Here is a 14,108-nt window from a genome sequence, read left to right as displayed (position 1 = left end):
CCTAAATACTTTAGTGACAAATGCTCTTGATAAACGATTGTTTGGGGGGAGAAAAATGTTTGGTTTGGCTAAACACCTACATTCCTTAAATAAATCTTTGCAGCTCTTGTTTTTGTATTTGTTGAGAAATCGCAACAGACATAACCAGAAAGCCGCTGAAGAAAACTTGAAATAACATCCTAGTAAATATCGCAGTTTGTTATTTTAATCAGGATCCAAGGAAACATCTGAATTTTACCAAGGAAACCCTCAGTGCAAGGGAAAACATTCACACTCATGCAGACTTAAGTTTTGTTTTGCTTTATTTTTGTCTTTCAAGAAAGAATTAGAAACGAAGATAAACTATCTCCACTTTAAATAATCACAACCTCCACTTTGCATTTGGGCCAGTTTCAAGTCTAACGCTAAATGAAAACGGCAAGATGCTTCTTTAATGATCCCCTTCTCCTGTTGTTTAAAGTGGTTTCTAAACAACTATACAATCCCCAATATTAGGAAAAAGAAAAAGAAATGAATTACACTGTGTTGCCACGCAGCAGTCTAACAAATCTCTCTGCATTTAGGACACGGCATTGCTCTGCTTTTCAGTTTGTAAAAACTCGATTATTGTCAAGAGTTTCTGCTGCTTTATTTCCCATTCTTTCATAGGCTGGGTTTTTCAATAGGACATTTCTGCTTCTCTTCTAAACACTCAGCCCGTTTGCTGCTATTGTAACATTTCTATCTCCAGTTATATTGTCTTATTTTTTTTAAAAAAATAGACTTTTCCAACATCAGAATTAAAGTCGAAAAGAAAAATAAGAACCCACTTTAAAAGCAGATTAAAATCAATTACTCCACGGTTTATAACTCAAGTCAATACTAGGTTTCTCCTGCCCTTGGTTAATGCGTGTCACCCTTTTGGGGGACCATGGGTTTCTCCAGAGCCGGGGTGAAACCCCTTCTTCCCATGTCTGTTCATCGCACAGTCCACTCTCCTGAGTTTTCGGGATCTGGCTAGTTTTAAGGATTAATGCCAACTGGGGCGGGGGGGGGGAAGTTGCCTACCTGGAAACAAAGCATTAGCATTCGTGCAAAGCCTGGGGCATAACAGAATCGCCTTATTTCCGACGGATTCCAAAGGAAAAGGGTGGGGGGGGGGAAGGGGAGGAATTTTAAAAGAAAAATAAATGATTCAGTGTTTGGGTCTCCCTTTTGGCGTTTGCCAATATACTGTGGAGCAGCAGGGTGGGCGGTAGGAGAGCTGGAAGGTGCGTGTGTGTGTTGGGGGGAGGGGAGGGGGATGCGCTAACCCCAGAGAGCTCGGCAGGGGGCGCTGTGCAGGGGCTGCGGATCTCACTCGCTGATTAACACAATGTTAAAAAGCAACCGGGGAGTTTCCAAAGCCATCAAAGCCCCTGCACAACGCTCTCCTCGCCGAGCGGAGCCCACTGACAGCATGGATCTGAGGGCGGCCGCGGCCCTTTGCCTGTGGGTGCTGAGCGCCTGCCGCCCCCGGGACGGGCTGGAGGCGGCTGCGGTGAGGGGCTCGCCGGGAGCCGGCAGCTCAGGGCCACTTGCCGCCGCCTCTGCCTCCTCCTCGCAGGGGAGGCTCCCGAGGCAGAGGGAGGCTGGACGCCGCGGCGGAGGGGCTCTGCGGAACGGCACGGTGGTGCCCCACCAGTACATGGTGTCCCTCTACCGGAGCCTGTCCGCCCCCGAGCCGCCGGGGGCAGCCGCCAGCAGCGGCGGGGGCCGGGCCGATACGGTCACGGGCTTCGCGGACCTGGCGGCCGGAGGTGAGTAGCGGAGGAACAGCTGGAGCAGCGACGCAGGCACCTGTGCGCTTGGCCCGGGCAGAGGCAGGGTCCCTGGGGGAGCGGGGGGAGCAGGGCGGGCTCCCCTGGCCCGGGGCAGCTCCTCTGCTCACCAAGCAAGCGAATGAAACTCCGGGTGTGCGCAGTGGGACATCTGAGGTCTCACAGAAGAGGGGAGGGCAAGGGACGTGGCTGTGTCAGGCCATGGAACGGGTTCATCCACATATTTAATCCGGAGCCTTGTAATCCTAATCTAACAGCTCGAACTACTGCTGAGCTCTCTGCTCCGAATCTAATAGATCCAGCTACTCCCGAGCTCTCTGCTCCTAATCTGATATATCCAGATAATTCCGAGCTCTCTGCTTTCAATCTAATAGACCCAGCTAACCCCGAGCTCTCTGCTCCAAATCTAATAGACCCAGCTACTTCCGAGCTCTCTGCTCTCAATCTAACAGATCGAGATAATCCTGGGATCGCTCACCCTAGTCTAATAGCGCGCGCTAATCCCGAGCTCTCTGATCCTAATCTGAGCGATCTAATGGCATCCTGATCTAACCGACCCTAATCTAATACATTTATGTAACCCTAATCTTAAACCAATCTATCTCATCCTAGTGAGTCTAACAGATGTATCTGCCTGCCTAGATCTGTTTCCTTTCACGCTTTATTTCCAGGGCAAGGTGTTTCAAACACAACCTCCAGAATAACCAGCAGGGCTCTTTAAACAGCTATTGAAATGAAAAGATTTCAGGGTTTCCTGTGTCCCACCGATTGCCCCCCACCCCCACTGTCCACACTCTGGATCGGTTAAGGGGGGGGGAGGGAGTGAAGAGAAACTCAATCCTCCGCCCTTCTCCCTCATCCACCCACTGCCTCACTTTCCCAGAGCATCCGTGTAAACCGGCGAGTGGACACGGCTTCTAGAGGGAAGGGACCGTGCGGTGTCGCGGGGTGGGCACACGGGAGGGCCGCTGACGTGCTGCCAGCCCGGGAAGGAGAGTGGGAGAACTGCAGGGTGGCCGGCTCCTGGGCTGGAGGAGGCAGGTGTGCCGGAGGAAGAGGCGGAGGCAGAAAGGAGAGGCGTCAAAGATCCCGGGGGACCCTGTCTGGCTGCTCTCCTTCTGGGAGGAAGGCGGGGGGCCGCGGGAGGGGAGTAAAAGGGGACACAGCCTCCCCTGCTCCGGGCTGTGCGGGGAAAGGGCCAGGGTCTCCCCGACTCCCCCGTGGCTAAGCAAGGAGGAAACTAGGGAGACGCAAGCTGCCCCCCCACCCCACCCCGAGACTGACCTGCTACCCAGCTCCAGACACGGCCTTCCCGGGTGGGACACCTCCTCCAGCACCACGCAGAGCCACAGACCGCTCAGCGCCTTCCGCAGCGACTCGCCCCGCTTTGCCATCCACCCCTCGCTTGGGGCTGGCGCTCAGGCAGCCCCGGTGTACGGATGTCTGGCCCCCGGTCTCTCCAGCGGGCGGCCAGTTGGCCCGTGGGTGAGTATCTGGCCGATTGTTGCTCTTTCCCCTTGATTATTAATTATTCTTATTCTTATTGGCATCTCTGATTCCAGGGGCGAGCTCGGAAAGGCAGGGACCTCTGCAGACCTTTGGGTTGCTGGGTTTGGTGCATTTGTCATCTGGTTTGTGTTAATCTCCGCTGCCGTCACCGCAGCGGAGATGGAGACAAATGTAACACGCTGAAGCTGGAAAGGCAAGCCGTTTGAATCGTCATGCCCTGGGCAGGGGCATGGGGGTGGTGCCGGGGCAGAGCCGGGGTGCTCTTTAACAAAGCACCCACGTGGTTGGGGACTGAAATCGACAAGTCACAACCGATTGCAATCGGTGATGCTTCGGGCTCGAATGAGCAGCTCCCCAGGAAACAAAAGTTGGCCGCTAAATGCCGCAGAAAGCGTTGTCAAATGATCGATGTTCGCCCAAAACGGCAGTACAGTTTTTGCCCAGGTGTATCGCAAGCGAATTTATTGCCCTGGGGTGGGCTCAGTAAACAGCGAGTAAGGCAGCTAAACGCCTTCCACTTGGAATAAAAAAGAGAGCGCTTTAATTTTTATTTATGATGTAACGAAATTACGGTTTTGACTGGTCTGGGAAGTTTGAAACGGACAATCTGGGCTGTAAAAAGATATTTAGATCAGGATGAAAGCTTTTATATATATATTAAATATATTTAATTATATATTAAAATCGTGGCAAGTTAAAGCGCTCCACACAGCAAATCTCTAAAGATAGCTCAGGAATCGCTGTCTGGACTTAGCTGGTATCTAGCAAATGCAATTTTCCCTAACGAAGACAGATCTGCTGGAGGGTGAGTGTCAAATGAAAACTGTCAAATGAAAGAAGCTTAATCGCCTGGTTTTATTCTGACATACAGATACAAAACTGTACAACCCTTGTATTCTGAGGGGGCCAAGTCTCCTTAGGGAAGCCTCAAATGTACACATTAGCTCCTGTTAAATAGTAATCAGGATGTGTATCTAGTATTACTTATTACTGGACAAGATAGTGCCATTGATTTCCCATTTATATTGTCGTGAGTTCTGCTTGGGAAAAAAGACACAATCTGGTATATTTATATGTATAAAATATAACTATATTAATATAATCTTGAATATTATTTAACATGAACTAAAATACGCATTTTAGGCTTCCGTAGATATAGGACCAGAAGGCACTTGAATACGCATAAATAGACATCCCTGGTTTTGGGTCTGTTTGGGTAAAGTCATTGGGAGGTTTGGCTTAAATATAAATGTCATCGTTCTGTTCTTAATTCTTAATTATTATTATTATTATTATTGAAATACGTATGTCAATAGGCCATGCCGCGCAATCAGCTTTTAAACGGAAATCAGGATTTTCTACTTAAAACCCGATGGCTCAACCTTTTGAAACGCTCAACGAGCGGATTTAAATGGACAAGCCGTCCCCGTATCACGCGCAACAAAGACCCCTTAAGCCTCCGATCTGATATTTATCGAGGAAACTTTTCTGCGGCTCAGCCGGGCTGTGAGCGCAAACCGCTTAATGCTGCGAAAAGTCTGCACAGTATCTGGGAGTTTCAGAGCAAAACGAAACCAGATGAGCGCTTCAAAGGGCTCTCCTTATCTGCCTCTCGCAGGAATTTTAAATCTGTTTTTAAAATGACGATAAGAAAAAAAATACGGTATCAGAGAACGCACCAAAATGGGTTGGTTTCCCTCTTTGGAGAAAAGATCCAGGGGTTCTCCTCCTCTCCAATGGTGAATCAAAACAATACTCAGATTTTCTGTCCGCTACCGGGGCACTGGTTTCGAAATCAGTCGTCCTCAGTTTAAGAGAAGATATAAAAGTGCAAATACTTTACACAATTAACCTCGTTGCTAGGACCATATTCACTACCCCAGCAAGTGGCTGCTGCGTGAGGCGAGGTTCAGAACTTGCAACATTTGAGGATCAGATTTCGGGGGGGAGCTCTTAGGGGTTCACTGCCATCTCCTTCTTTTTCTCCCCCTTCCTTTTAATTTTGTTTTCTTCACATCTAGGTCCTTTAATTATACCCAGTAAACGTTCAAGTGTGGCATGGAACAGGAGTTTGGGTTTCAATCTGATTTACAAGGGATACACACACACACAATTCAAGGTTTCAGAGTAGCAGCCGTGTTAGTCTGTATTCGCAAAAAGAAAAGAAGGACTTGTGGCACCTTAGAGACTAACCAATTTATTTGAGCATAAGCTTTCCTGAGCTACAGCTCACTTCATCGGATGCATACCGTGGAAAATACACCATTCAAGTTATCGCCTTTTTTCTAGCTAGTAGATATGAGTTAAATTGTCCTGACAGATTTCAAAATGTTTAACTTGGGGAGGGGGGGACACGGGGACACACACTTTAAATCCTTGAGAATCTGCTAAATGGGCATCGAATTACAGATTGTGGCTTTCGCTCCAGGCTTTTTATGGGGATTGCAGTGCCTGCTGGTTTCACAGCCAGTGTCCCACCCTCGGGAGGGGAGGCTGCTGGGGGCTCCCCCGGGGCTCTGCAGCACCCGGGAAGCCCGGTAGATTGCTAAAGGCGTTCTCAAAAAACCCACCCTCGCGCAAGGACTCCGCGGTCGCGGAAGGGCCCTTCGCGGTCGCAGGAAAGGAGCCGCGTGGAAGGACGATGCAAACCCTCCTTCGAAAGCAGGCGGCTCCATCCGCCCCGTGCCCAGCCGGGGTGGCCATTGCGGCAGCGAGGGGTCGTTTGCCTGCCCCATGTCCCTGGCAGGCCCTTGCTGGAGCTAACCCCCGCTGCCTCTGTCATCCAGGATCTCCCTCCCGCCCTAGCCCTGCCTCAGTTTGCCTTTGCTTTCTCTCTTCCAGATGACTCCCCGGCAGAGGCCGGCCAGACGTTCCTCTTCGATGTCTCCAGCCTGCCGGAGACGGACGAGGTGGTGGGCGCTGAGCTCCGGATCCTCCGGAAGCCCCCCGCGAACCGGAGTTTAGCCCTGTCCAGACAGGGAGCCCTCCACCACCTGCTGCTCTCCGCCTGCCCCAGCGCAGACCGGCCGCCCCGGCTGTGGGACTCCCGGGCTGCGGACATTCTGGACTCAGGCTCGCCCCGCTGGGAGGTGTTTGACGTGTGGGAAGCCATGAGGGACGGGAGAGAGAAACCCGGCTCGGGCCAGCGGCTCTGCTTCATGCTGAGGATCGTGTCGGATCAGTCCGGGAGGCCTCTGCCCCCGGGGCAGCTGGGCTTCGGCAAACCCCAGCCCCAGCCCCACGAGAGAGCCCTCCTGGTGGCGTTTTCGCACAGCAAGAGGAAGGAGAATCTCTTCAAGGAGATCAGGGATCAGGTGAAAGCCCTGGGCAGCCCCCCGTTCTTGGAGCCCCCAGATCCTGGCCAGGAAACGCCCACTAAACCCAGGAGGAGGCGCAGGACCACAATCGCCGCCCGGGCTGGGGGAAAAGGGCAGGGCAAGAAGGCAAAGACACGGTGCAGCAGGAAGGCCCTGCATGTTAATTTCAAGGAGCTGGGCTGGGATGACTGGATAATCGCCCCTCTGGATTACGAGGCGTACCACTGCGAGGGGATCTGCGATTTCCCCTTGAGGTCCCACCTGGAGCCTACCAACCACGCCATCATCCAAACGCTGATGAACTCCATGGACCCCGAGTCCACTCCTCCCAGCTGCTGCGTGCCTTCCAAACTCAGCCCCATCAGCATCCTCTACATAGACTCCGGAAACAACGTGGTTTACAAACAATACGAGGACATGGTGGTCGAAACGTGTGGCTGCAGGTAGCAATTTCTGCAGCCCCGTTACCCCAGCAGCCAGCCCTATATATATAGATATATATATATATATGGTGTCTAAGCAGCCTGGGTCTGCTACTTAACACTCTGCATACAGTATCCAACGTGCATGGAAAAGATGGGACATTGGAAGCAGGATCATTGCCTGGGTGCTGCTGGCTGTCCCCAGAGACAGTATATGTGCATCCCAACTTGATCCTAAATATTGTGCTGAAACATCACACAAATGGGCACTTTAAAAGGGGAAAAAAATCCGTGACTGTTTTTCCTGGAATTACAATCAAGCTCTAATATACTTACCCAAACATTTGCTGTCCCGCCCAGTCTAGAAGGTCAGCTGAGGAGAATCCGTTGTGGTAATAATACAGGGTTTCTTTCTTTCTTTCCTTTCTTTCTTGTTCAAACTGCCCCAGCGTCTGTTCAGGTTGCTTGCCGACATTAGGTTTTGACACTTCTCTGTTGACACAAACGACAGTGTTTGCCCCCCCTTCCACCCAGATTATACCAACATCTAGGGACAGCCCCCCTCCCCCAGGATTCGCTTTGATTAGTCAGTTTGAATTTAAACTCCATTCTTCAAGATTTTGTAACGTGGCTGTACAAAATTACCTTGGGGAAAAGGAGCGTCAGTTTTTACCCTCGAAGCATTTTTCTATATACTCTGTTATGAGGTTTAGATCATTTTAACCCCTGCAGGGCACTGTATGCACACCAATGTACAATGTCTGTTGAACAAGTGATAATATGGAGTCATTCCATGGAAGTGGATGGAGTTCCTCCAGATTTTCACCCATTTAAACGAGAGCAGATTTTAGTCCCAAATTTCTGTCATATGGTGCTATAGAATGGAGAAAGGCTAGTAGTACTTTGCTCTCACTCCAGTGTACAATAGGAGTAATTTAATGGAGTTAAACTGGTGTAAAGTTGATGTAAGTGATAGGTGAATCATGCCCATACATCTTACTGACCTATTCAAACAATGGTGCAGGTGAGGTGGAACTGACACAAGTGTTATGAACATAAGAGAAATAGACATTGACTGGCCTGAGATGCTTTCTATAATCTCTTAAAATTGCAACAATTTCCAAACTATGTAACTTTGCAAATGATTTGTCCGCAATGGGACAAAACTTACCCAGTCTCTTCAGTTGAAATGGGGCTACTCACATCAGTAAGCACCTTTTTGCCATTATAACATTCATTCTCAATTATGTGCTGAACAGTGGACACATAATCAGAAGCAAAAATGATAAATTGTTGAGGAGCCCCTGAAGAATTTTAACTATTGAGAACCTGCTTGTTGGGTTAAGGGGATAGAAACTAGACTTCAGGCCTCATCCTGCTGCCCTTTTGCAGGCAAAACTCCCATTAAGCTTCAATCACATCTTGAATTTATAGGGCACTGGTGGGGCTAAGGATACATTCCCAGGGTTTGATTCTGGTTTTACATTAGTGTAAATTACACTTGTTGAAAAAATTGGAGAGGATTCAGAAAAAAGCTACAAGAATGATTCAAGGTTTGGAAAGCCTCCCTTAAGTCTCTCACTGTAAGAGCTCAATCTATTTAGTTCATTCAAGAGAAAGTTAAGAAGTAACTTCATCATGGGTTACAAGTACCTACAAGGGGAAGAGATTTCCCAAAGGAGAAGGCTCTTTAAACTAGCAGAAAAAGGCATAATGAGATCCAATGTTTGGAAGCTGAAGCTAGACAAATGCAGAATGCAGACTAGAAAGAAGGTGCACATTTTTAACAGTGAAGGTAATTAACCACTGGAACAATTTACCTAGTGAAGTGATGGTTTCTACATAGATTGAAGTATTTAAATCAAGACTGAGTATCTTTCTAAAAATCTGCTATAACACAGGAGGTATGGGCTAGATGGAGACATTAGTGCATGATGTTCTCTGGTCTGTTACACAGGAATTCTGACTAGATTGGTTCTTAACATATATCAATAATGGTTCTTAACATATATGAATCTATGAAACTTTAATGAGTTGCTTCTGATTGACACCAACATGAGTGCACAATCAGGGCCAAAGACTTAAAATACCTGTTTTTAATTTTTTTTGACAGAGTTAAAACAAATGAATGGCTCCTGGAGTTCCTCAGAGAAAATCCAACCATTTAATTAGACTTTTAGTTTTTCTAGCCAGTGCCTTTATAATGATTTATAAACAGTTTGAGTCCCATTTTGGCATACTCACACAGGGGCCAAAAAGCACTTGAATGAAACATTCACTAATATTTACACTCTGACCATAAAAGGTGAACAGTTTGCTTGTGGCTACATATAGGTTTGTAGGAGACTAAACTACAACCTAATCCCCCCCACCCCACCTCTTTATATATAGTTAAATAGAAGTGCTTTGTACTACTCCAAAGTAATGTAAGCAATCCAGGACCTGAATAGCACTTATGCTCTTAAATCTGAGAAACTCATGCCTCAGTGAAAGGGCAGAAATGGACACCATGGACCTGACATTGGCCTCTGTTACATCTATGCAAAAGAGGGCAGCAGTTGGCCACAAATTCTGGATTTCTTAGCTCTGTTGGCTGAGATTAGAATCTTGTTTGCACATCTTTGTGGCAATTTAATAGGTCTTTGAGAAAATACGATATATTTTCTAGTACTAGCTAAAATATTGCCAAATGAATACCAATGCCTGGTAGCTACAGTCATTTGCTTTTGTAGGAGTTAAATCAATTTTGTAACTATATATGGGTCTAAGTGGCAAAGTTTGGGTCTAGATCTGAAGCCAAACTTTTCCAAAGATCAGGAGTGTTTGGACCTGATTTGATTTGTGCTATTGTAGAGAGAGGGAGTAACCTCAAAGAACTAGGTTGGGATCCAAACTATTTCAAAGTTCAGAAGAGTTTGGATCTACAAGGTTGGTTTGGGTTCAACTCTAATTATAACAAATACCCTGAGAAGATAATACAGTTACAGAGAATAAACTAGGCAATATTAATAATGACAAAACAGACTCTGGGCTAGATCCTCAGCTGGTATAAGTTTGCATAGGTCTGTCATTATATCACCTGGGGATCTGGTCCTTTAAGTCTGCAAAGCTAAGATTCAGTGGGGCAAATTCTGCTCCATGTAAATTTAGTTTAACTCCATTGACTTCAATGGAGCTACTCTGGATTTACACCAGCATAACAAAGGACAGTTTGGCTCCATATATCAGAATGAATGTAAACAAGTGCTAAATATGGCATATTCTTACATTGGGATTACTTCAAGACACAGAGGTTAACAGTGTAAAGGAAGACTTGACTCCTTGCCAGTGGTGTGTGGTGTGTGTTTTCTATTTTGGATTTCATGATTTTTTCAGCTGGACCTGACTCTCAGTGGTTTGAGGCTTGTAAATAACGCTAGCCAGGTGAAATGCATTTCATGAGGGTAAGCCTTAGCAAGTGCTTCAGTAAAGGTCAGCTGGAGAGTTCACAGGTTTGTTTCAAGTTTCAGTGTTATTAACGATAAAAGTTAGAAGAAGTTATTAAAAACAAGGAGGCTGACATGAACTTCTCTGAAGCAATTTGTCCTGGAAATATCATGTAATTTACAATGTTGCTGAGACTTTTAAGTGCCTAATTTTTCAAACACTACTGGCTGCTTGATAATTTTCTCACTGCTCAAACACTCTCCCCCCCCACCCCACCCCAGTTCTCTATTTTCCAAAAATATTAGTAGTGGCAGTTCATAGCTGGTTCAAACCTAGCTGAGCTCTATATACAGGAAGTCATTGCCAGCTGATGGCTACCTTGTCAAAGAAGTTGGTAGCCTCTAGCCAATTTCTAAACAGACAAGGGTCTGTATTGCCAAAGGCCACTGCCACAAGTGACATTAATTGACATTTCCTGTTGGCAAAGAAAGAATAGGCCCAGGAAACTGAACTCACTTCTCAATACTACAGATGGTACCTCCAGACAAGGTTAGACACTATGGCGACAAGTGTAGAAAAACCTAAGGATATGGATACACTGCACACTAAGGCTGGGTCTGTGGGACTTGGTCTTGAGGACTTAGTATTCCCAAGCCCATGCTTGAGCATCCACACTGCATTATAAACCTGGGTTTACAATTGCTGGACTTAGGTCTCACAGCCATGCTAGCACGTCCATACTGCACAACTCAGACCCTCTGACTCGGGTCTGTGGCTTTTCTTGTGCCCACACTGCAAAATGGTAGGACTTGGACTTGAGTCACAGTGGGACTTGGCCTCTGCTGACCTGAGCTGGACTGATTTGTGTATGAACAGAAGGAGGGCTTGGGCTCAAACCCGAGTCAAAGCCCAGGCTTGCTGTGCAGCGTAGACGTACCCTAAAATAGACTGAAATGCATTGGCAGGACAGTGTAGTGAAAACCTGCATTGCTTTGCCCGTAGTGAATACTTTGCTGAGCCTGTGGATAAACTGTAGAATTTAGGCTCTTGAGTTCTGCCTGGTATCTTTCATGATTGCTACATTTAAAAAAATGGGCCAAGTTTAAGGCACAGTGAGAGTCTGTGATGACACCCGTTGTTTGTTTATATTAGAACCAGTCACCAATCTGCTGCCTGTGGCTGCCTCTCTGTTAGGTAGGGGCGTTAGGGTTTTAGACAGAGAAAACTACAGCTGCCCACCCTTCAGAAAAGCAGCTTTTCTGCCCTCTCGGAGAATTTCACCAGAATAGCAATATCTGGGCGAGAAAAAGTGGGGAACAAAAACACATTTATCTTTTCATTTTAAAATGTTGCTGCTCTGGAAGAATCCAATTCCCCTTGGCTTTCTGCAGCGGCAGAAGAGCTGTCAGTGTGTTTTGGCCACAAGAAATTTGTTGTTGTGTTCCTCACTGAAGGCCAGGACTTGATCTGTTCATTAGAACAAGATCTGCAAAAATGCTCATGTTCTAAGCATGGAGCAAGCAAAGAGAATTAATCTGTTTGTTCAACGGGCCTAGAGGTGGTTCTCTGTTGTACCGGAGTAAATCCCAAGTGACTTCACTGCAGGTAATGGCATTACTCTGCATTGGCACCCAGCTGTTTTGAACAGGGTAATTATTTCTGTTCTCAACAGGAATATCTCTTATTGCAACACAGAGGTGTAAAGAGAGAGTGAAATACGTATTTGTGCAAATTACAGTAAGAGCTGCAAGTACATGAGGCCACAGCTTCTTGTGATTGTTCTTCATATGCCTGCCCTATAGATGCAGGATTTAAACACCAAGGGTGAAATCCTGGCTCTATTGAAGTCAATTGCAAAACTCTCACTGACTTTGAGGGGACCAGGATTTTACCTTTGGGGACTAATATTGCTTTCACTCACATGAGTATAAGCCAGGATGAACTTCATTGCAGTTAATCAGCAAAAGATGGGTGTAAGTGAGATAGAAATGTATCTATCTGGGGTCAAATGTATCCCAGGTGTAAGTCCATAAAGAAGGCATGGAAGGCAGAAACAGGATAAACTGGAGCTGTGTGTATAAATGCACTACTGTCTTCTAGTGGAGGGAGCATTGCTCAACATTATTCCTGTAGATGCAGATTTTGGAGCCAAAGGTCATGAGTTCTCTTCCCTTAGTTCACCTGTTTGCAACCTGTTGCCAACCGTCTCTCTGTGTAGAGTTTTACAACATCACTCCAAAGCAGCTGCAAAATACTGGAAGGAGCCAGGGAAAATCTGCTGATCGCCTCTGGAAAATAGGGACCTAAAATCCTTTTATCCCCAGAGCCCTAATAATCCTTCCCTGGCAATATTTGAAGATAAAATGACATGCCCATGCTGATCCTGCAGTCCCGCGCTCTCCATCACTCTAAAGGGGTGGGTGAAATTCCCCTGGTGCAGAGAGACTGCACAAGGCCTCTGTGTTACTTATGTCCCACCCAAGTCCTGAGGTTTCAATTTCCTCAGGCCTTTAGTGGGACATAAATACCGTACGGCCTGGCTTTCACTCAGTGTTTATAGATACAACAGCTAATGACATACATCAAGGCAAGCTGTGTGCTAGGAAGAATCACTATCTGTGGTATGATGTGGTCCTTATCACTGTAGTATCTGAGCACCTCACAGTCGTTAATGTATTTATTCTCCCAATACGCCTGCCTGGTAGGGCAGTGATATTATCCCCATTGTACAGGTGGAGAACTGGTGCACAGAAAGAGACTACTTGCCTTGCCCATGGTCCCGGAGGAAGTCTGTGGCAGAGCCAGGAATTGAAACCATGTCTCCCAAGTCTGAGGCCAATGCGCTAACCACTCTCATTTTCCTTTTAATCAAAGCCACAACAATAACATTTGAAGGAATAAAAACAGTCAACTAAGAATGTCTTTTTGATCAGATACTTCTTGCCTGGGCTAACTTTTTGGGCACGTCTAAGCATTATAAATAGGATAGTGGAGTATGAACATGAACAAATGTGAATTCAGTAGGGTTAGAGTGATTTCAATGGATAATTACAGGTTCTCAATCTGCAGTGTTTATACAACCTTTCCAATAAAAAAGCCACAGTTTCCATGCAGAGAATATTCTACAGCAGGATTTATTTGACCTTCAGCACTGTTTTTATCTGCAGGATATAATTACAGCTAAGCTAGAAATATTAAGCATTTGAAAAGAACTGTGTATTTACAATTTGTTGGCTCCGTTCTCCCCTCCATGGGATATAATTCACAAAGGAAGAGGAAACTTGCAAATTGTTACCATTTGATTTGGAGGCACTAATGCTTGAATTCAGGGAAGCCTCTGCATTCAGGAAAATGCTAATTCATGTGCCTAACTTTAAGCACATTGAAGCCAACGGAACTTAAGCATGCGCTTAAGCACGTTCCTGAATGGGGTCCTAAAACCTCATGAGTATCGTTGTGTACACAGGCACAAGTGTTCTATGGAATGGCAGGGTAGGAATAGTTGAAGGCAAAATGGGTTTGTGCCAAAGTTAACTTGCTAATCATTATGATGTCTAAGCTGATTACTGGCAAAAATCACTTTTTCCAGAACATTTAAACCTTTTTTCTTCCTCTCACAGATTTTTTTTTTAAAT

General features: G+C 46.4%; 2 protein-coding genes across 2 annotated transcripts in view; one reads left to right on the top strand and one right to left on the bottom strand.

Annotated features, from left to right (window-relative positions):
• The first annotated feature begins 1,438 nt into the window (after positions 1 to 1,438).
• Positions 1,439 to 7,072, top strand: GDF7 (growth differentiation factor 7). The gene is made up of 2 exons (XM_077812468.1): positions 1,439 to 1,778; positions 6,150 to 7,072. The coding sequence occupies exons 1-2, from the start codon at positions 1,439 to 1,441 to the stop codon at positions 7,070 to 7,072; spliced, it is 1,263 nt and encodes a 420-aa protein (XP_077668594.1).
• Positions 7,073 to 7,201: 129 nt separating this feature from the next.
• LDAH (lipid droplet associated hydrolase) overlaps positions 7,202 to 14,108 on the bottom strand; it is a 186,414-nt gene continuing 179,507 nt past the window's right edge. Inside the window, exon 7 of the mRNA XM_077812477.1 lies at positions 7,202 to 7,539. Within this exon, the coding sequence (XP_077668603.1) occupies positions 7,522 to 7,539 (18 nt within the window). The 3' untranslated portion in view covers positions 7,202 to 7,521. The remainder of the gene's footprint in view (positions 7,540 to 14,108) is intronic.

Source organism: Eretmochelys imbricata, chromosome 3 (genome assembly GCF_965152235.1).
Source record: "Eretmochelys imbricata isolate rEreImb1 chromosome 3, rEreImb1.hap1, whole genome shotgun sequence".
Classification (NCBI taxonomy): Eukaryota; Metazoa; Chordata; order Testudines; family Cheloniidae; genus Eretmochelys; species Eretmochelys imbricata.
Note: the sequence above shows the minus strand (reverse complement) of the source record. Positions and strands in the feature narration are given on the sequence as shown.

Bases quoted from the DNA above. Each gene is read 5' to 3' on its own strand.
- GDF7 (XM_077812468.1), top strand. From the start codon at position 1,439: ATGGATCTGAGGGCGGCCGCGGCCCTTTGCCTGTGGGTGCTGAGCGCC. The intron at 1,779-6,149 runs GTGAGTAGCGGA...TCTCTCTTCCAG, and splicing joins CGCGGACCTGGCGGCCGGAG to ATGACTCCCCGGCAGAGGCC.